General features: G+C 42.9%; 1 protein-coding gene across 1 annotated transcript; it reads right to left on the bottom strand.

Moving 5' to 3' along the window:
• Positions 1–426: 426 nt before the first annotated feature.
• Positions 427–20674, bottom strand: LOC123999025 (matrix-remodeling-associated protein 7-like). The gene is made up of 4 exons (XM_046304355.1): positions 20666–20674; positions 20318–20567; positions 17788–17872; positions 427–4400 (listed from the first exon to the last, which is right to left on the bottom strand). The coding sequence occupies exons 1-4, from the start codon at positions 20672–20674 to the stop codon at positions 4286–4288; spliced, it is 459 nt and encodes a 152-aa protein (XP_046160311.1). The 3' UTR covers positions 427–4285.
• Positions 20675–22121: the final 1447 nt, after the last annotated feature.

The raw sequence follows: 22121 nt of genomic DNA, 5'->3' as shown, positions 1-22121 counted from the left end.
TCCCAGCTGTTCCTATTCCCCTAATCATCATTTAGTCTTCCCACACCTGTTCCCGATCCTTTCCCCTGATTAGAGTCCCTATTTATTCCTTTGTGATCCGTTCCTGTCCCGTCGGTTCCTTGTATTGTATTCACCATGCTGTGATTGCGTTTCGCCCTGTCCTGTCGTGTTTTTTGCTGTGATTGTGTATCGCCCTGTCCTGTCGTGTTTTTTTGCCTTCATCAGATGCTGCGTGTGAGCAGGTGTCTCTATCAACTACGGCCTGCGCCTACCCGAAGCGACCTGCAGTCTGTGGCCGCTTCTCTAGTTATTCCCCTCTACAGACTAGAGGATTTTTGTTATTCCCTGTTTTGGATTTAAATAAACTCTGTTTCTGTTAAGTCGCTTTTGGGTCCTCTTTCACCTGCATGACAAATGCAGCACAGATCAGAATGGGAACTCTGCTGCATACCAGAATGTATTTCATGCAGAGATGGGAATGAGTGGTGTTCCCACATAGAAATGTCATTTGAAGACGCACTCCAGCTAATTTTGAACGCATCCTATTCCAAAACAATATTCTATCTATAAATCCAATAATGTACGCTTAAAATTGGAATCCGTAGCGGTGAAACTGCCAGGTATTACAACAACAAAGATGTTACTTCAGACAATGAACCCTGTTTTTTTCGGCAGACATCATTGCACACGTGCAACAGCACAGCAGAGCAGGTTCTCTGATGTAGTTGTTAACCTTGATGTGGGAGCTCCTCCGCCGTCTGAAGGTCCAATGTAGTCCTTTCATCTCAATATCAAATAATTTCTGGGTAACAATTAAGTCCATTAATGTGGTTGTTTTCAATTAAAATGGTCAAAAAGGGCAATTTCTCAAACAAGAATGTTGCTAGGACTGCCTGGGAGTGGTGTGAGTGGGGAGAGGAAAACTGAAAACTAGCTGTTATTGGCTGAGAGGTTTGGAACTCTTTTTCTTATTGGTCTATTAACTCATTTATTGCATGTTGACGTCACCATGGAAGGCCTCCATCCCACCAAAACAGGCTGAAAATTCAGGTAGTCTTTTCATACAGCTCTTACACTAAAGGGCATTATCATAATTCTCACAATTTCACAGTATTATTCCAACCTCATAGTGTGGAAAAATACACTCACCGGTCAGTTTATTAGGTATACCACTCCATTCACGAAAATGGATCGCTCCTACAGACAGTCACGTGGCCATAGCTTGTTATATAAAGCAGGCAGACAAGCATTGAGGCATTCAGTTACTGTACGATTGAACTATAGAATGGGCAAAGTGAGTGACCTAATCAACTTTGAGCCGTGGTATGCCAGGCGTGCCGGATCCAGTATCTCAGAAACGGCCACCGTACTGGGCTTTTCACGCACGATAGTGTCTAAGGTTTACCAAGAATGGTGCGACAAACAAAAAACACCCAGTCAGTGGCAATGCTGTGGGTGAAAACAGCTCGTTGATGAGAGAGGTTGAAGGAGAATGGCAAGAATCGTGCAAGCTAACAAACGGGCCACAAACGGACAAATAACGCTGCAGTACAACAATGCTGTGCAGAACTGCATCTCGGAACGCACAACTCGTCGATCCTTGTCAAGAATGTGCTATAGCAGCAGACGACCACAGAGGGCTCCACTGCTAACAGCTAAAAAAGAAGAAGAAGCGGCTCCAGTGGGCACATGATCACCAACACTGGACAATTGAGAAGTGGAAAAACATTGCCTGTAACATGGCAGCGAAATCAGTTTACGTGAGTGGCCTGCTCAGTCCCCAGACCTCAACCCAATACAGCATCTTTTGGATGACATGCAACGGGCTGTTTACAGCATGAATTAACCGCTGTTGAATCTGCAGCAACTGCATGTTGCCATTGTGTCAGTGTGAACCAACATCCCTGTGGAGCGTTTCCCACACCTTGTAGAATGCCCTGAAGAATTCAGGCTGTACTTAAGGCAAAGGGGGGTCCGAACTGGTACTAGATGGATGATTGTGTCTAGATACTTTTACTCAATACTAGATAATTTTACTCAAGTATGACTGTGCACATTTTCCACCACTGGCAGTGGCGCTGTTTCTCCAAGTGCTTTAAGAGTAAAAAAAAAAAATGTTTTGAGCAAAATCATTTTTTCATGTTGCCCTCTGATGTCATCGGCCTCCCACCTTGATTGAGGAAAAATAGAGGAGCAATAGAGAACATTTGTGCCATGTCAGAGGACACCTGGACCACCTAACAAGATATGCCTTTTGTTAAGAAAATCAGGTGATAAATGAGCTGAAAAGGAGACTGGAGTTCTGTGGGTATTCAACTAAAACCCCTACTTCTTCTCTGATCCAGACTTGGTGTCCTTAATCTTCCCACCTGTGGTGCTATGTAGAATGATGCCAACACAGCTTACAAATGTTATGGCAAGAGGATGAAGCCAATTTATACTAGGAAGTGATTATAATTATGCATTGTATGACTTTGATAACGATCTGAGCAACTATATTTTGATAAGGTGTATTTCAAACATGTACTGTGTAACTATGTATACTCTAATGATTTCAAACATGTTAGTGGTACCACCCCACAGAGGAATGATAAGAGTGTGACAAACAGCAGATGGGGAAGACTACTCATCTACTCAACCAGCTAGACCATAGCATTGTAGCCTACCTCATTTGTTCTTGCCTGGTTTCACATGTACAACACATCATCAGAGAAATGTTGGACAAGGCATAAACAACTTGTAGGTGTTCATGTGACACAATTATAACAGTTGTTTAAACATTTTTACATTTCATAGCTTGCTTTTTCTTAGATGTTTAGCTAAATAATGTTGGCGATAGACTTACTGAAAGAAAATGTGAAATCATGATTTATCAAATGAACTGTTCATAGAGTGTAGAAACAGAGTTCAAATAAAAGCGTTATCACTCAAACACACTAATAAATACATGATCACACGACCTGTTTTGAGTGTCATATTATTTCATAAAATAACTGGTAAAAAGATACACCAGAGTACGAGGCTGCCGAGGGGAGGACGGCTCATACTAATGGCTGGATTGGAGTGAATGGAATGGTATCAAACACAAGGAAAGCTTGTGTTTGACGTGTAGGATACCATTGCATGTATTCCGGTCAAGCCATTAGTACGAGCCGTCCTTGAGACTCTAAACAAACTACTAAAATATCTCCATACACTATGTACATCCATTAAAAACATTTGATTCAAAATATGGAGTGTTGAGAACATATGAAAAAAAATACACTGAGTGTACCAACATTAGGAACACCTACCCAATACCCCCCCTTTTCCCTCAGAACATCCTAAATTCGTCAGAGCATGGACTCTACAGGTGTCGAAAGCATTCCACAGGGATGCTGACCCATGTTGACTCCAATGCTTCCGACAGGATGTCCTTTGGGTGGTGGACCTTGATACACACAGGAAACTGTTGAGTGTGAAAAACACAGCAGCGTTGCAGTTCTTGACATGCTCAAACCGGTGCACCTGGTACCTGGCACCTACAACCACTTCAAAGCACTTTTTTTGCCCATTCACCCAATCCATGCCTCAATTGTCTCCAGGCTTAGAAATCCTTATTTAACCTGTCTCCTCCCCTTCATCCAGACTGACTGAAGTGGATTTAACAAGTAACATCAATAAGGGATCCTAGCTTTCAGCTGGATTCACCTGGTCAGTCTATGTCATGTTTTGTACACTCAGTGTATATTTCAATATGACCTATATTAACACTACAAAGTCATTCCAAAATAGTTCTTTACAACTGAAAATACATACAGTATATGTGACTTACCAACAATACTTCATTAAACATTTAAGTAATATAAACAAATAGTGTGTTATCAATATACTTAATGTAAATAAGTTACTGCAATTGTTTGTTCATTAAATTGTTCATACTCTAAGAACATGTGATTTTTAAAGCCATTGTAACATTGCCATACTTTACGATAACCAATGTTAACAGAACAACAACAGTATAAAGACTTGTGTCTTACATTCAAGTGTAGTACAATTTGTTTTGGTCTTATGGGTAATGCCATTCTTATGGGTAATGCCATTTAACCTATCCCGCTACAGTATGTCAGAATATTAAACCTATTGTCTTGGTCTGTTATGGATCATTCTGACCTGACATGATAAGTCAGACATAAATACGGTATTATACATTGACAGTTGCTCTGCTTGACACCTGCACTTTAAAAAGGGGAACAGGCTATTTAGCCCTATACAAGGTTGACAATAACAGAAATGCCCCATTCTGCTACAGGGAGTAGAGTTTGAGCTGCTCCTCCATGTCTCCCTCAGTCACCTCCCCTAGTGCCTCCTGGTTCTGCATCAGCAGGAGAAATATGGCCGCCAACTGATCATTTTGCACCCTAGAACAGATACACACAGACATGATGGCATCACTTCCAATGCCTGGGTCTATATGACACACTTACAAACTCACACTCATCGACACACACAATGGATACATATAACAGAAACTCAGTGTACACAAACAACACGTGACTTCCCAAAAAACACACATGATTGTTACCTGTGTGTGTGTGTGTGTGTGTGTGTGTGTGTGTGTGTGTGTGTGTGTGTGTGTGTGTGTGTGTGTGTGTGTGTGTGTGTGTGTGTGTGTGTGTGTGTGTGTGTGTGTGTGTGTGTGTGTGTGTGTGTGTGTGTGTGTGTGTGTGTGTGTGTGTGTAAGACATGCACATACAGTGGCTTGCGAAAGTATTCACCCCCTTGGCATTTTTCCTATTTTGTTGCCTTACAATCTGGAATTAAAATGGATTCTTGGGGGTTTTGGATTATTTGATTTACACAACATGTCTACAACTTTGAGGATGCAAAATATTTTATGTTGTGAAACAAACAAGAAATAAGAACACATAAAACAGAAAACTTGAGGGTGCATAACTATTCACCCCCCCAAAGTTAATAGTTTGTAGAGCCACCTTTTGCAGCAATTAGAGCTGCAAGTCTCTTGGGGTATGTCTCTATAAGCTTGGCACATCTAGCCTTCTTCTAATGAGCAAAACTGCTCCAGCTCATTCAAGTTGGATGGGTTCTGCTGGTGTACAGCAATCTTTAAGTCATACCACAGATTCTAAATTGGATTGAGGTCTGGGCTTTGACTAGGCCATTCCAAGACATTTAAATGTTTCCCCTTTAACCACTGTCGTGGAAGGATCAGAATTTGTTGGTAACATTTGTAAGATGTTTAATATTCATCAAATGTGTGTGAATTACTTCTCATCAGAATGGTGTTTTTGTATAATACTGTGGCGAGGTTGCAGTTATCTGTTCTATGTCAAAACTAGGTTGCATGGGCCACAGAGAGGGGAGAGGTCAAAGTGTCATCATGTGTAAACATATCTTTTACTCCCTACCTTTCCCAGTGGGAAAAGGAGGGTTGCAGTGTCTGGAATCATTCTATGCTCCCTCTTATGTTGTTTCTATCTTAAGCTATAGCCTCACTCTCCTCTCCGTGAGCTTGTCCAGGTTTGGTTGTATTTTGAGTTGCTTGTATCTAAATGACAATTTGATATATGCCTGTTGATATGGAGGATTGGTTTATGGTTCTGGGGTTTGGGAAAGGAGACAAAGCTGAACGATGAATTATGTCTATGTTGTCTGACTATGTGTGTCTTTGCTATTAAAGGAACTCAGTTGCGTTGTAAGGGGGCTCTCAGAGAATTCACTAAAAGACACTGAATTTATCTGAGAGTCACAGGATTGTGATAGAGCTCATATAATTAAAGATGGACTTTTATAACTAACTCTGACGTGTATGTGTGGTTTGCTCCCATGATTTGGTAAATAGAGGAAATTTCCACGACACCACTCAAGTGTTGCTTTAGCAGTATGCTTAGGGTCATTGTCCTGCTGGAAGGTGAACCTCCGTCCCAGTCTCAAATCTCTGTAAGACTGAAACAGGTTTCCCTCAAGAATTTCCCTGTATTTAGTGCCATCCATCATTCCTTCAATTCTGACCAGTGTCTCAGTCCCTGCCAATGAAAAACATCTCCACAGCATGATGCTGCCACCACCACGCTTCACTGTGGGGATGGTGTTCTCTGGGTGATGGGAGGTGTTGGGTTTGCGCCAGACAGCATTTTCCTTCCATATGTTTGGGGAGTCTCCCACATGCCTTTTGGCGAACACCGAACGTGTTTGCTTATTGTTTTTTCTTTAAGCAATGGCTTTTTTTCTGGCCACTCTTCTGTAAAGCCCAGCTCTGTGGAGTCTACGGCTTCAAGTGGTCCTATGGACAGATACTCCAATCTCCGCTGTGGAGCTTTGCAGCTCCTTCAGGGTTATCTTTGGTCTCTTTTTTGCCTCTCTGATTAATGGCCTCCTTCCCTGGTCCGTGAGTTTTGGTGGGCGGCCCTCTCTTGGCAGGTTTGTTGTATGCCATATTCTTTCAATTTTTTAATAACTGATTTAATGGTGCTCCGTGGGATGTTCAAAGTTTCTGATATTTTTTTATAACCCAACCCTGATCTGTACTTCTCCACAACTTTGTCCCTGACCTGTTTGGAGAGCTCCTTGGTCTTCATGTTGCCGCTTGCTTTGTGGTGTTGCAGACTCTGGGGGCCTTTCAGAACAGGTGTATATATACTGAGATCATGTGACAGATCATGTGACACTTAGATTGTACACTGGTGGACTTTATTTAACTAATTATGTGACTTCTGAAGGTAATTGGTTGCACCAGATCTTATTTAGGGGCTTCATAGCAAAGGGGGTGAATACATCTGCTCACACCAGTTTTCAGTTTTTTTTATTTAATTTTTTTAAATTTCACTTCACCAATTTGTACTATTTTGCGTATGTCCATTACATGAAATACAGATACAAATCCATTTCAATTACAGGTTGTAATGCAACAAAATAGGAAAAACGCCAAGGGGGATGAATTCTTTTGCAAGGCACTGTGTGTCTAATGTTCTAATAAACACAGCTATAAAACATATCCTGGGGTAGACAGGTGCTTCACAGTTTATTATTGTCATCATTCACATACTGGATGCCCAATAAAAACACCTCAAAAGACCTTCTTCCAGAGGGCTTCAATCTCAAGTCCAACTGAAGTTAACACCTACCTGACAAAGGCACATCAACTAAGGCACGTCTTATACATACAAAGCCCTACAAGTTACCAGAAAGCATATGCTGAGTGGTGCAATGAGAACGGCTATTATTGCGTATGTACATAGAGAGATTTGAAGTTATGATATCATCATCATAAATCCATGTATGACCTTCTGGCTTACATAGAAAGATGCAATACACGACAATACTGATTAGCATTGTGTATGTAAATGTACTACAAAGTGTGCTACAAAGTAGGTGAGCAAAACTCAATGATGAGATTAATTTAATTTTAATTAGATGTGCTGATATGGAAAAATGGGTGGATTACTGGGTGGAAATGAGTATGAGGCTTAAACAAGCATTGGTTTTAGACAAACTGGCTTTTAATAGTCAAGAGTTTACAAAAGCCCAAAAACATAATGTTTAAACAAAACATTTCAATCTCTCTACAAAAATCACTACGGGTTGTCTTACACATATTCCACTTTAGCCATTCTATCTACCGAGCTCCAGTCCCATATGAAAGGAAGCCCATTCATTGTCAGTGTGCATTGGTTACATATAAAGTGACAAAAGCCCCAGTGATCGTCAGAGTCAGGACAGGAGTGAGATATATGGTTTTCTCAGCATTCAGAATGACATCATTAGGCTATTCGGATGTTACTGATTGGCATTTGTTACATTACTTAAAGTGTCTGGGACTGGCTCACAATGGACAGTGGCCACACAGACCAAGACTTGGGTAGAGGGGCCTTTGCATGCACATCACTTGTCATATCTTTAAATCACAGTTTCATATTTTAAAACAATGAAAAACAACACAACCCTTCCCTACCCCTTCACCCATAATAGCTATTTAAACACATCCTTACTGTATTGGTATTGCAATGGTCATCCATTTCTTCTAAACCAGTGGTTCCCGACCTTACTTTTTTTCGGGAACTTGTTTTGCACCCCCCACACGTCATACTCTGTAATAAGCATGGATGTATTATCTTCAAACATTTCTTTGCAACTATCCGAGTCTCAGAATCCAGAATGAATCATTCCTGCTCTAATCAAAAGGATAGGCGCCACCAATAAGACAGCAGATAGAAAGCGAAGGGGGCGGGGACTAACGATTCACATAGGCACTTGTGTGTTTGGTGCAATGCAGCATGCTATTCACAGGCAGAGTTGAGCAATAGCCTTTAATTCACATCCTTCAAAAGTAAGAAAGAAGGAAAGAAAAGGGGAGAGGACAAAAAGCAACATATATTTTCCATATCAACAGCAAAGTTGCCGGACAATCAACAGAAGAGATCGCTCTTCTCAGCAGAGGTTTCAAAGGTTCTTCTTCAGTGATCACTTTTCACAAAACAAAGTAAAGAATAGAAAGGTGTGGGTGTAGAGTCATTCTGTTTCTTCATCGCCTACTCAGCTGCACTGGAAAAAAGAGATTACTAATATGTCAGTACAAAACAAATAGTTTTATCTATTGACAAATATAGCTATTTCATTGATATTATTAGCCAGTTATTGTTATTAGCTTAAGAGTCAGAAATGTTAAGTAGTATTGGAATTTGACTGATATCAATCTCGTGACTTGGAAAAGAGTGAGATCACTCACCATTGTCAGGATTGTTACTTCAGCATGCATCAGGGTTTAGCAGTTTCAACAGACCTAAAGCAGACAGTGCTCTGACCAAAGGTTGATCAAAACACACCCGGAAAATAGCATACCACCATAGAATACCCACCACCACAGATCCCCCTCCCCCTCTGGTGTACGGTGAAGTTGCCCCTAGATGCTGATTTGGGGTCAGTTTTGCATGTTCCTTACTAATTAGTGTTGTGAGAGGGGAAGCTGATCCTAGATCTGCACTTGGGAGAAACTTCACCCCGGAGCACCACAGAGTTCCCAGGCAGGTTAGATGGCAATGTGTGAGATGCATGCCATTTCAAAGGTTAGTATGTCCTAATTGGTGCAATGTAACAAAGAGACCAGATTATCATATGCTTTCTAATAGCTGCAGCAGACATGTGAATGTGACAGCTGAATAATTAACTATTGAAACAAGCATTCCTCCCCTGGCAGCCTGGTCTCAGACTAGACGTAACATAGTAAATGTATATCTGGGACACTCCACTTATATGTTACGTTTTGTACGGCCTTTGCAGACTGTACAATTTTAGCCGTTTTATGCTACAACTTTGCCGTCCCAGACAAAATTTCCACGTGGCGGACAAATTCTTAGGTCGTAAACTATTGTCGGACGTCTTGGCTCGTTCAGTGTGACAGGGTCTAGGTCTGCCGATTAAGTGCTGATTAAGTACCGCTACGTCAATCGTAGGATCCGACAAAGTTCAAGCGGTGTCCACATTTTTTGGTTGTTGCTACCTGGTGGGATTTCAATGAATGCACAAAATCGCCAATCAAATTAACATATAAAGTTAGTATGTGAAAACTATTTCTAAGATGCCTACTTGAATTTATTCAGAACTCACTTCACTCACGCATAAGCATTGAGTGAGGCTTGCGCTGCTGGTGCTGGCACATGCTCAGATCAAATACACCGCTGCAGGCAAATTGCAGAATGTGACGACAGAACTGAAGCAAATCGTACAATCTGGCCAGGTTGATATCAAGATTTTAATTTGGTAACGTCGCACAGTGTAACGTGATTATCATTGAAGACTAAATCTGACATACAGTCTGCAAATGCTGAAGCCATTTCCTGCAGACACATAAATAGTGGCCTCGTGGGTGGAATGTTATATGTTTCAGAATTTCATCATTAATAAACTGAAAATCTGGTATTTCTATGTCAAACGGTTTTGATATATTTCAGTCTTCTGTGATATAGCCTTCTGGGCTGACAGTATCCCCAGCCGCATCTTCAGAGCATGCGCAGACCAGCTGGCTGGTGTGTTTACGGACATATTCAATCAATCCTTATCCCAGTCTGCTGTTCCCACAGGCTTCAAGAGGGCCACTATTGTTCCTGTTCCCAAGAAAGCTAAGGTAACTGAGCTAAACGACTACCACCCCGTAGCACTCACTTCCGTCATCATGAAGTGCTTTGAGAGACTATTCAAGGACCATATCACCTCCACCCTACCTGACACCCTAGACCCACTCCAATTTGCTTACCGCCCCAATAGGTCCAGACGACACAATCGCAACCACACTGCACACTGCCCTAACCAATCTGGACAAGAGGAATACCTATGTGAGAATGCTGTTCATCGACTACAGCTCAGCATTTAACACCATAGTACCCTCCGAACTCGTCATCAAGTTCAAGACCCTGGGTCTCGACCCCGTCCAGTGCAACTGGGTGCTGGACTTCCTGAAGGGCAGCCCCCAGATGGTGAGGGTGGGAAACAACATCTCCACCCCGCTGATCCTCAACACTGTGGCCCCACAAGGGTGCGTTCTGAGCCCTCTCCTGTACTCCCTGTTCACCCACGACTGCATGGCCATGCACGCCTCCAACTCAATCATCAAGTTTGCAGACGACACTACAGTGGTAGGCTTGATTACCAACAACGACGAGATGGCCTACAGGGAGGAGGTGAGGGCCCTCGGAGTGTGGTGTCAGGAAAATAACCTCACACTCAACGTCAACAAAACAAAGGAGATGATTGTGGACTTCAGGAAACAGCAGAGGGAGCACCCCCCTATCCACATCGATGGAAGAGTAGTGGAGAGGGTAGTAAGTTAAGTTCCTCGGCGTACACATCACGGACAAACTGAATTGATTCTCCCACACATACAGTGTGGTGAAGAAGGCGCAGCTGCGCCTCTTCAACCTCAGGAAATTCGGCTTGTCACCAAAAGCACTCACAAACTTTTACAGATGCACAATCGAAAGCATCCTGTCTGGCTGTATCACCGCCTGGTATGGCAACTTCTCCGCCCACAACCGTAAGGCTCTCCAGAGGGTAGTGAGGTCTGCACAACGCATCACCGGGGGCAAACTATCTGCACCCTCCAGGACACCTACACTACCCGATGTCACAGGAAGGCCATAAAAGATCATCAAGGACAACAACCACCCGAGCCACTGCCTGTTCACCCCGCTATCGTCCAGAAGGTGAGGTCAGTACAGGTGCATCAAAGCAGGGACAGAGAGACTGAAAAACAGCTTCTATCTCAAGGCCATCAGACTGTTAAACAGCCACCACATTGACTGGCTGCTGCCAACATACTGACTCAATCTCTAGCCACTCTAATAATGGAAAAATGTATGTAAAAAAAATGTATCACTAGCCACTTAATATAATGTTTACATACCCTACATTACTCATCTCATATACTGTACTCAATACCATCTACTGCATCTTGCCTATGCCATTCTGTACCATCACTCATTCATATATCTTTATGTACATATTATTCATCCCATTACACTTGTGTGTATAAGGTAGTTGTTGTGAAATTGTTAGGTTAGATTACCCGTTGGTTATTACTGCATTGTCGGAACTAGAAGCACAAGCATTTCGCTACACTCGCATTAACATCTGCTAACCATGTGTATGTGACAAATAACATTTGATTGGATTTGATTGATTTAAAATGCAATATTGGGATGCAAACTCAAAACTTTATACATTTCAACTCTATATCTGACATGGTACAGGCATCTTATTTTTTAAGCCCATAACAATGTGTGTGAGGTGTATATTTGGGGCGGCAGGTAGCGTAGTGGTTAGAGCATTGTGCCAGTAACTGAAAGGTTGCTGGATCGAATCCCTGAGCTGACAAGGTAAAAATCTGTCGTTCTACCCCTGAACAAGGCAGTTAACCCACTGTTCCCCGGTAGGCCGTCGTTGTAAATAAGAATTTGTTCTTATCTGACTTGTTAAATAATTTAAAAAAATACTCGTGTCAAAGTAGTTTTGTTTAAGACTACCAATAACAGTCTGTGTGACCCTGATTTAGCCCATGCAAATTTTTAGCTACTTTGCAACTACTTAGCATGTTCGCTAACCCTTATCCTAACACTAACCCTTTAACCTAATTCCTAAACCTAACCTTAACCATTTTGTTCTAGCTAACGTTAGCCACCCAGCTAACGTTAGCCACCTAGCTAACATTAGCCACAAAAAAAGTGCAATTCGTAACATATCATAGGTTTAGCAATTTCATAACATACTGTATCATACGAATTAAAATTTCTTAACATATCATACAAAATGGATTGTGGACATCTACAAATTAAATCCGGGACACTCTATCATACTATTAGAGTGTCCTGGATTTACATTGACTATGTAACGTCGACCCCTGAGTCTAGGTTGCCCCTAGTTGTAACAATGTTGTAAATTGGAGATAGAACAGGCATACAGTAATACACATTCTAGATAGACCTACAGACACTGGTAGGCTGAACATAAACAGTTTATGAGCAAAACATTTGTTGGGAAGATACCTATATTCCAGTGAGTCAGCCTTAATGCAATAATAATGTTGATCTTTATTTGTCAAGTAGAGACAATAAACATGGCTTGCAAATAGTGGCCTGATTTGCCTTTTCGGGCTACACTGATCAAATGCTGTCACCATCTGGAATAAAAATGCAATTATAGTGAAAGCATTTCTGCTCACACAGACACAGTAAAAGAAATCCCCAATTTAAGTGTCTCACTACCTCGATATTGCCTGCAGAGGACCCAATGGTATAGCAGCAAAGGTCTAAAGTTCAGGGCTCAGCTATAATTCAACTTCAAAACTGCAAGGCCCCCTGAGTGTGTACAAGCACAGCTGTTGGCACAAGATTAGTTAAAATTTTGCAGGTGGCTCCTAAAATCAGTGGTCCTGATAAAAGTCCCACCCAACCATTCAATTATGAAACTCTTTAATACTATCACGGCAGCCATTTTGGGTGTGCAGTAAGTGAGTAACTGATTCTCTCATGCATTTGTTTAGCAGGTGCCACGCACCACCAACCAATTCCAAATAGATTCCCCTCTGGCACCAGCATTAATAGAAGGTGGGGGTGGAGTCTCCCCTGCAGCACTGATGATGACCAACATTGGTGCCCCAGTGCAGTATTTCCCATGATCGCAGGGCCCTTTGTTTTCAATGGCCGTGAGACACCAGCATATGATACCTATTAACTGTATCCTTATAGAACCTGAAGCTCCAGGAGATTAGACTGTCTGAAGACACAGGGGGACGTAGATGGGGGGATGGGAAGGGATGTGAAGGGAAGTGATGTACGGTGCATTCGGAAAGTATTCAGACCCGTTGACTTTTTTCCACATTTTGTTACGTTACAGCCTTATTTTAAAATGGATTAAATTGTAAATGAGGTATTTCTGTTTTTAGTTTTTATAAATGAGCTAAAATGTCTAAAAACCTGCTTTCGATTTGTCATTATGGGGTACTGTGTGTAGACTGATGAGGAAAATCAAATATTTAATACATTTTAGAATGGCTGTAACGTAACAAAATGTGGAAAAGGGGAAGTGGTCTGAATACTTTCCGAATGCACTGTAGTTCTGGTGGTTGTTGGCGGGGATCAAACAGAAAGGGTCAAATAGAAAGGATAAAGCAAGCTCTGCCAGAATGTGCCCTATCAGACCCAGATGTGTGCTCTACCACATCAGTGGAAGCCTATCGGTGGCTAACAGGTCCCTTCAAAGACAAAAAAAACAATAACCTACAGCCCAATCGCCTGGTGTCAAGGTACACTGTTGGTGATGTCATACTAGTGTAATCAGTAAATGGGTGAATGCTTCGATACACACTGCTTTCACCAGAGTCATATATGCAGTGCCTTCGGAAAATATTGAGACCCCTTGACTTTTTCCAAATTTTGTTACGTTACAGCCTTATTCTAAAATGTTTTAAATTGTTTTTTCCCCCTCATCACTCTAGACACAATACCCCATAATGACATGCAAAAACTGTTTTTTAGAAATCTTTGCTAATTTAAATATGACATTTACATAAGTATTCAGACCCTTTACTCAGTACTTTGTTGAAGCACCTTTGGCAGCGATTACAGCATAGAGTGTTCTTGGGTATGACGCTACAAGCTTGGCACACCAGTATTTGGGGAGTTTCTCCCATTATTCTCTGCAGATCCTCTCAAGCGCCGTCAGGTTAGATGGGCAGCATCGCTGCACAGCTACTTTCAGATCTCTCCAGAGATGTTCAATCATGTTCAAGTCCGGGCTCTGACTGGGCCACTCAAGGACATTCAGAGATTTGTCCCGAAGCCACTCCTTCGTTGTCTTGGCTGTGAGCTTAGGGTCATTGTCCTGTTGGATGGTGAACCTTCGCCCCAGTCTGAGGTCCTGAGCTCTCTGGAGCAAATTTTAATCAAGGATTTCTCTGTACTTTGCTCTGTTCATCTTTGCCTCGATCCTGACTAGTCTCCTAGTCCCTACCGCTGAAAAACATCCCGAAAGCATGATGCTGCCACCACCATGTTTCACTGTGGAGATGGAGCCAGGTTTTCTCCGGAAGTGACGCTTGGCATTCAGGCTAAAGAGTTTAATCTTGGTTTCATCAGACCAGAGAGTCTTTAGGCAAACTCCAAGTGGGCTGTCATGTGCCTTTTACTGAGGAGTGGCTTCCGTCTGGCCACTTGGTGAAGTGCTGCAGAGATGGTTGTCCTTCTGGAAGTTTCTCCCATTTCCACAGAGGAACTCTAGAGCTCTTTCAGAGTGACCATCAAGTTCTTGGTCACCTCCCTGACCAAGGCCCTTCTCCCCTGATTGCTCAGTTTGGCTGGCCTGCCAGCTCTAGGAAGAGTCGTGGTGGTTCCAAACTTCTTCCATTTAAGAATGATGTAGTCCTCTGTGTTCTTGGGGACCTTCAATGCTGCAGAATGATGTAGGCCTCTGTGTTCTTGGGGACCTTCAATGCTGCAGAATGATGTAGGCCTCTGTGTTCTTGGGGACCTTCAATGCTGCAGAATGATGTAGTCCTCTGTGTTCTTGGGGACCGTCAATGCTGCAGAATGATGTAGTCCTCTGTGTTCTTGGGGACCTTCAATGCTGCAGAATGATGTAGTCCTCTGTGTTCTTGGGGACCTTCAATGCTGCAGAATGATGTAGGCCTCTGTGTTCTTGGGGACCTTCAATGCTGCAGAATGATGTAGTCCTCTGTGTTCTTGGGGACCTTCAATGCTGCAGAATGATGTAGGCCTCTGTGTTCTTGGGGACCTTCAATGCTGCAGAATGATGTAGGCCTCTGTGTTCTTGGGGACCTTCAATGCTGCAGAATGATGTAGGCCTCTGTGTTCTTGGGGACCTTCAATGCTGTAGAATGATGTAGGCCTCTGTGTTCTTGGGGACCTTCAATGCTGCAGAATGATGTAGGCCTCTGTGTTCTTGGGGACCTTCAATGCTGTAGAAATGTTTTGGTACCCTTTCCCAGATCTGTGTCTTGACACAATCCTGTCTCAGTGCTCTACGGACAATTCCTTCGACCTCATGGCTTGGTTTTTGCTCTGACATGCACTGTCAACTTTGGGACCTTATATAGACAGGTGTGTGCCTTTGCAAATCATGTCCAATCAATTGAATTTACCAGAGGTGGACTCCCATCAAGTTGTAGAAACATCAAGGATGATCAATGGAAACAGGATGCACCAGAGCTCAATTTCGAGTCTCATAGCAAAGGGTCTGAATACTTATGTAAATAAGGTATCAGTTTTTTATATATATTGGCAACAAAATTTTAAAAAACTGTTTTCGCTTTGTCATTATGGGATATTGTGTGTAGATTGTATTTTTTACATTTATTTTAGAATAAGGCTGTAATAAAATGTGGAAAAAGTCAAGAGGTCTGAATACTTTCCAAAGGTACTGTACATATGTACTGTATATGGCTCTGCCCTTCACCAGTGATGTGTCACACCCTGGGTAGTGGGTGAGAGGAGGAAGGAGGGAGGTGAGGTGGTATTTGAGACTTGGGAGAGGATAAGAGGCTCTGGGGGGGGGGGTAAATTTGAATGATACCTTACCCATAATCCTTCCTAACTCACAGTGTGCTTGTCGATGTTGCTTATAGAGAGGTAAAGTCAGGTGTGAGCTCTATCCTGAAAAGATAAAGGCAGGGTGAAAGCTGTTATGTACACCTGCACAGAACTCTACACAATTCCACATCTTAGAAACAGACAACTTAACCACAGCTTTGTCCCCAACTTTGCCACTTATGGCAATGCAAATAGGTTTCACATGCTTACATCTTTTCCACATAAAACCTAGTGCCAAAAGGAAAGCATTGCACTGAGCTTTATGAAGTCAAGTTTAGGCCAAAGCTGTGGTTGAGGTTAATTCAGGCCCAACGGTTGGTGTGGTGAGCAGGTACATGCTGTGCTCTTGTGTGTAAACACATAAGTGAACTGCACAGGGTACAAGGCACAGGGATTTAGTAACATATAGCTGGGTTTGGGGCTGGAATGGGACTATAGTTAATCGTATAAAGATGTATTAATATATCGTTGGTCATTTAAAACCATGAGTCACTGCTCAGGCTTCAGACAAGGGTGGAAGCATACTCCCCAAAAAAGACAAAGAAAAACATTCCTGAAACTCAGGGCCCACATGCCTTTCCTCCCGTCCTCCTTCTTCTTCCGCAGCTCACAACTCCATGGGAACATAACAAACCAACAGAGCCAAGCTTGGCAGATATTTTAAGACCTTGATTAAATTCCTGTGTTAGAAGGCACAAGCCACCAATCACATGGCGTTTAAGACATCCACTCCCCTCGCTATAGAAACTGGGGACCCCCCCCCAAAACGGTAAGTGCTGCTATTAATCCATGTTATTGCCTTGTTGTCACACCCCTAAACAGAGTCCACATCCGCCCCCTGCACGCTCGCTCACAAAGTCATTCCAACCCCCAGCAAGAATTGGGCCCCAGGCTCACTGCACTGCTCCTCTAACAGAGAACAGGACTGGCTAAAGCAAAAGATAGGAGGCATCCTGAGGTGTTACATCACATAAGGCCTCCCTCCCTCCGCTTATGCAAGTTCAAGCCCTAGGATGTGAGAGAGAGAGAGAGAGAGAGAGAGAGAGAGAGAGAGAGAGAGGCTGTTCGCTCCCTATGCCAGCCTCCCACCACAAGCTCACCACAGTCTGTAGGATGATGTTTAGCATTACAAACTAACAGTAACCTTTAGGCTTCAAAACAAGCTGACTTTGTTGTTGTTTTTGTCTCCTTCCTTAAGTGACCCTCAATTTTCTTCAGTGAAGTTTACTAATCTTATTATACAATCTGGTGACCTATAAAGATACAGAACATCCCACCGCACACACTGGTTGAATCAACGTCGTTTACACGTCATTTCAATGAAATTACGTTGAACCAATGTGGAATAGACGTTGAATTGACGTCTGTGCCCAGTGGGATGTCTCAAGTCTACATTTCTTTTGAGGGAGTTAGTAGCTACAGGTACAAGGTCTGGAAGTCCCTCACTGCTTTGGTGGGTTATTGGTTTAACTGTCCACTCTGTGACCAACCCCTGATCTGATCTGATCTGCAGGGTAAATGTTGTCATAGATGTTGTCATAGCACCTAAATGCCAGGTCAACACACAAAGACAGGATAGGGGAGGGAGGAAGAAGGTGGTTGCCTTGGCGTGCAGTAGGAGGATAGGTTAACTAGAGTCATGCTACAGTGTCAGGAGAAGGGGGGCAGTAGGGAGAGAGAGGGGGGCACTCACCTCTGCTCCTCCTCCATCTCCTCCTTGGTCATCATCTTCTCCAACTTGCTAATCTTCATTCCTGGGGTAAAGTGCACCTCCTCAGCTGATGCCACGTCAGAGAAAACAGGAAGGACCATGGTCAACACACACTTACACATCATTCATACATACAGTACACACACATGCATGTTCACACAAACGCACGCACACACACACACACACACACACACACACAGATAAATGTTTGGACGATTTCTAAGTCCTATGGGATCACTGTGGCTGTTAGTTACAGTCCTGTTTTTGCTGCAGTATATCAGGATTACAGGAAGGACACACAGTAGTAGAGTACAGTCAAAACAGAGCCAAGAGTGACCAGGTGGCTGTAATTAAATTCAGAGTCAGGTGGCTGATTCACTTTTATGTGTGCCAACGTCACTGATTCAATTTACAGTACACAGAGTGACATTACAACCCTGTGCTATCGGTGGAACCAGACTCCAACAGTCCCGTGTCTTAGTGAGCCAGTTTGTCTCTCATTTAGAGGAATACACTTTACTGATACAGACAGAGGTACAAACCAGGCCATATCCTAAAGACAGGTCTGATAGTGAAAGAGACACTGATCAGTTTTCCCAGGAGTCCATTCTACCGAGAAGATACAAGCACAATAATTAGATGTAATGTGGCGTTTCATGTAACACCTGAAAGGGTACATAGAGATCTTAAACATGATCATAGGATGACAAGAGTTAAGACCTTACATATTTGTAGCTCCATGGAACTGCATTACGGTGAACTAGTGTTCATTTTCTGTCCTTAGGTAACTGTCAACTTCAATAAAAGCAATAAATACACTGAGTGTACAAAACATTAAAAATGGCTGCTCTTTCCATGACATAGACTGACCAGGTGAATCCAGGTGAAAGCTATGATCCCTTATTAAGGTCCCTGGTTAAATTCACTTCAATCAGTGTAGATGAAGGGGAGGAGATGGGTTAAAGAAGGATTTTTGAGCCTTGAGACAATTGAGACATGGATTTTGTATGTGTGCCATTCAGAGGTCGAATGGGCAAGACAAAATATTTATGTACCTTTGAACAGGGTACGGTAGTTGGTGCCAGGCGCACCGGTTTGTGTCAAGAACTGCAACATTGCTGGGTTTTTCATGCTCAACAGTTTTCTGTGTGTATCAAGAATGGTTCTCCACCCAAAGGACATCCAGCCAACTGGACACAACTGTGGGAAGCATTGGAGTCAACATGGGCCAGCATTCCTGTGGAACGCTTTCAGCACCTTGTAGAGTCAATGCCCTGACGAATTGAGGCTGTTCTGAAAGCAAAGGGCTGGGGTGCAACTCAATATTAGGAAGGTGTTCCTAATGTTTGGTATAATCAATGTACATTCCTTGCTAACCAGTTTGTTCTAAAAACCAAACTCCCCTACAGCGATCATCCATCCATGTCACTTAATGAAACTCATGTTTCACTGTCAATCAACAGTTAACTGCTGGTGAGGTGGAGACATGAGATCAAATTTGGCCTCAAAGTCCACATTTTTCCCCTTCACCATCTCAACATGCAAAAAGACAGCTTTACTATATGTTTTGTCCTGGAATGGAGTTCTCCCCTGCACACACATACAGTGATGATTGCCCGCTAGCAGCAGCAGTGGCCAGTATGCTATTCAGTGAGGATATACTGTAAGGCAGGGTTCCCCAACTGGTGGCCCTTTGGCCGAATTTGGCCCACGGGTGATTTTATTTGGCCACCCAAGTTTTTTTTAAGCAAAAAATAAATAAATAAATACATATTTAATTTTTTATTGTTGGACTTACAAAACAGCAAATCAGTTCCAAGTTATTTTGAAAATCTGTTCCAAAGTATTGCCACACATAATAGATATACAGTTATGTGATCGTATGCTGTTATTATGTTTTAGTCAAATATGATATAGTATTCGTTTGGGATTTTTGCGGTCAATATACAGTCTACAAATAATTTGTAACAAAAGGAGGCAGATATATACGTGACAGTATAAAAGCCCATGTAGGCACAAAGCTCTTGTGTTTGTGTGGCTCTGTGTGGTTGTATTGTACAGTATTCCAGGGAGACCTCTCACCTGGAAACACTTACTGTAATCATGGCACAATGAGACCTGCCTCAATGGAGACCTGGGGCCTCAAGGGATCAGAAAAGACCTGACTGAAAGACAAAATGGTGGCTGGTTTGAATGCACGACTCAGTTCCAGTGAAAGGAGGGCAAGTCTCAAGACTGTAAGGGGACGTGTCAGTGGAGGATATACCCCCACGGCGTATATACAAGCCAGTGTATCTGCTAGCCACCCCAGATCCAGTTTAAATGAGGATTTGCTGGGTATGCAGTGATGTGCATCCGGTTAATGCTGGCTATTGCATTAGGGCCCTTTGAGGTTGGTTTGATGCAGTTAGTCATTGCTAATGTCAATCCATTCAGGGAGTCAAACTTGATCTGCTTTCGGACGACTGACCGTACCCACAGCTGACACCAAAAAAATATAAAAACATACTACCGTTGCTCTCAAGGTCCTCTGGCTCTGTCACGAAGATGGCATCAGGGGTGGGTTCCCTCGCTGGCTTGGGGTTGGGTTCCCTTGCTGGCTCAGGGGTGGGCTCTCTGACGGGGACCTCTTTCACCACAGATTCGGCGATGAGGTCAAGGATGGGCTCCTCAACAACGACTGGGATGGGCTCTGGCTCAGGGATGGGCTCAGGCACGGGTTCTGGCTCAACCACGGGCTCTGGCACGGGCTCTGGCACAGCCTGCAGAGACAAAGTGTATAACTGATATAATCTACTGTACACCTGAAATGCTGTTTAAAACAATGGAATTGTGATTAATATTGAGCAAAAAATCTGACCACGAACATGACTTTGTTTTCCAATGGCCTTCAATGGTCAGTGTAGCGGCTAATGGAGGTTAATAGGGAATTGTGTTGTATTCCCAACCTAGCAGTCCTAGGTTCTAAATATAGCTGAGCTTTAGGCTAGACTTGTTTCTATATAGTACCTGAGACAATTACATTAGTGGAACCAACTGCTCACGTTAATAACAACAAGAACGGATGAGTGTTGTTTGTCATGCATAGCCTCCTGGGGAATATAAGACAGAGATGACTGAGGCCAGTGATTGTATATGAGAACTCATCAGCTCAACCAGTACTGACTTTGGGAAACGGCCAAGAATAGAACCACTGAACAGAACTCATGCAAAAATACAGAGGGAGTGTCTGTCAAATTGTCACTAAAGACAGCAATAAGACACCCCCATAGTATCCAAATTGCCCCAGTCTATAAGGAGTAGGTCTATGGTGGGGAAATATAGCCATATACTTAAACAGTATTGCATCCCACATTCTATAAAAAGTAGAAAATGCTTTTTTTCTGCTCTGAAATTGGTGCTGGAGGGACATAACCCAGAATATCATCCTTCACATGCTGAAATGTAAAACCTGCATATTTTGTGCAAACCTCTACAAATTGCTGACTCAACTGCAGAGCCCTGTGGACGTCATAACCTCTTGACCCATTGTAATGGTTCTTCTATGAGTGACAGCTGTCATTTGCAGCTCTCTCTCAGGTTCTTGTTTAGTGGCTTTGTCCTCTCTGTATGCCGCCTGCCAATGACACAGGCACAAATAAACCCCCCTTCAATCCATCTCCTCCCCTCCCTCTCCAGACCGTTCCCTAGCCCTGACAGAACTGGATTCGCGGGAACTCACACATACACATGCACATACGCATCAAAAATATATTTTCATGCTTTTGGTGTCTAATACTTGGGAGAACTCATCTCACAGTGAGGACACAGAGAGACAGTGAGGTCACATATGGGGACACAGTGGGCTCAGGGCTTGACGCGCTGCCAGAGGCCTCCTGTCATCTCTGATCAGAGTAACAATGGCTAAAGCCTAGAACTAAGAGAATAAGTAGGGTGCTCACTTACAGTAAAGTCCAGCTCTAAAGTAGTTTTAAATTCTCCAAATGTAGAAGACCAAAGTGACAAAGTGAAGGAAAGAGGCTGAAGGTGATTTAATCAAAATATTAAATGTTTTGTTGACATTTCTGCCTGTGGTTGTTCATATGTGTGTCTAAATAAATTGGCCACATGACTTTAAAAAGTGTATATTAAATTTAGCAGAGGAAGCTCATGGCCACCTGTGTCACAACCCTACCCCTCCTCTGGTAGCAGACTTTATGATGATGGACATGTCGACTAACCCACCACAGTAGCAAATGGTAGTAGACAGAGCAGGCCAGGGGCATGGATTCTACCAGGCCCAACTGTGTCTCATGGCTGCTCAGGGGTTAGGCTCT

The sequence above is a fragment of the Oncorhynchus gorbuscha genome, linkage group LG16, assembly GCF_021184085.1.
Source record: "Oncorhynchus gorbuscha isolate QuinsamMale2020 ecotype Even-year linkage group LG16, OgorEven_v1.0, whole genome shotgun sequence".
Classification (NCBI taxonomy): Eukaryota; Metazoa; Chordata; class Actinopteri; order Salmoniformes; family Salmonidae; genus Oncorhynchus; species Oncorhynchus gorbuscha.
This window is presented reverse-complemented; position numbering and strand designations above follow the sequence as displayed.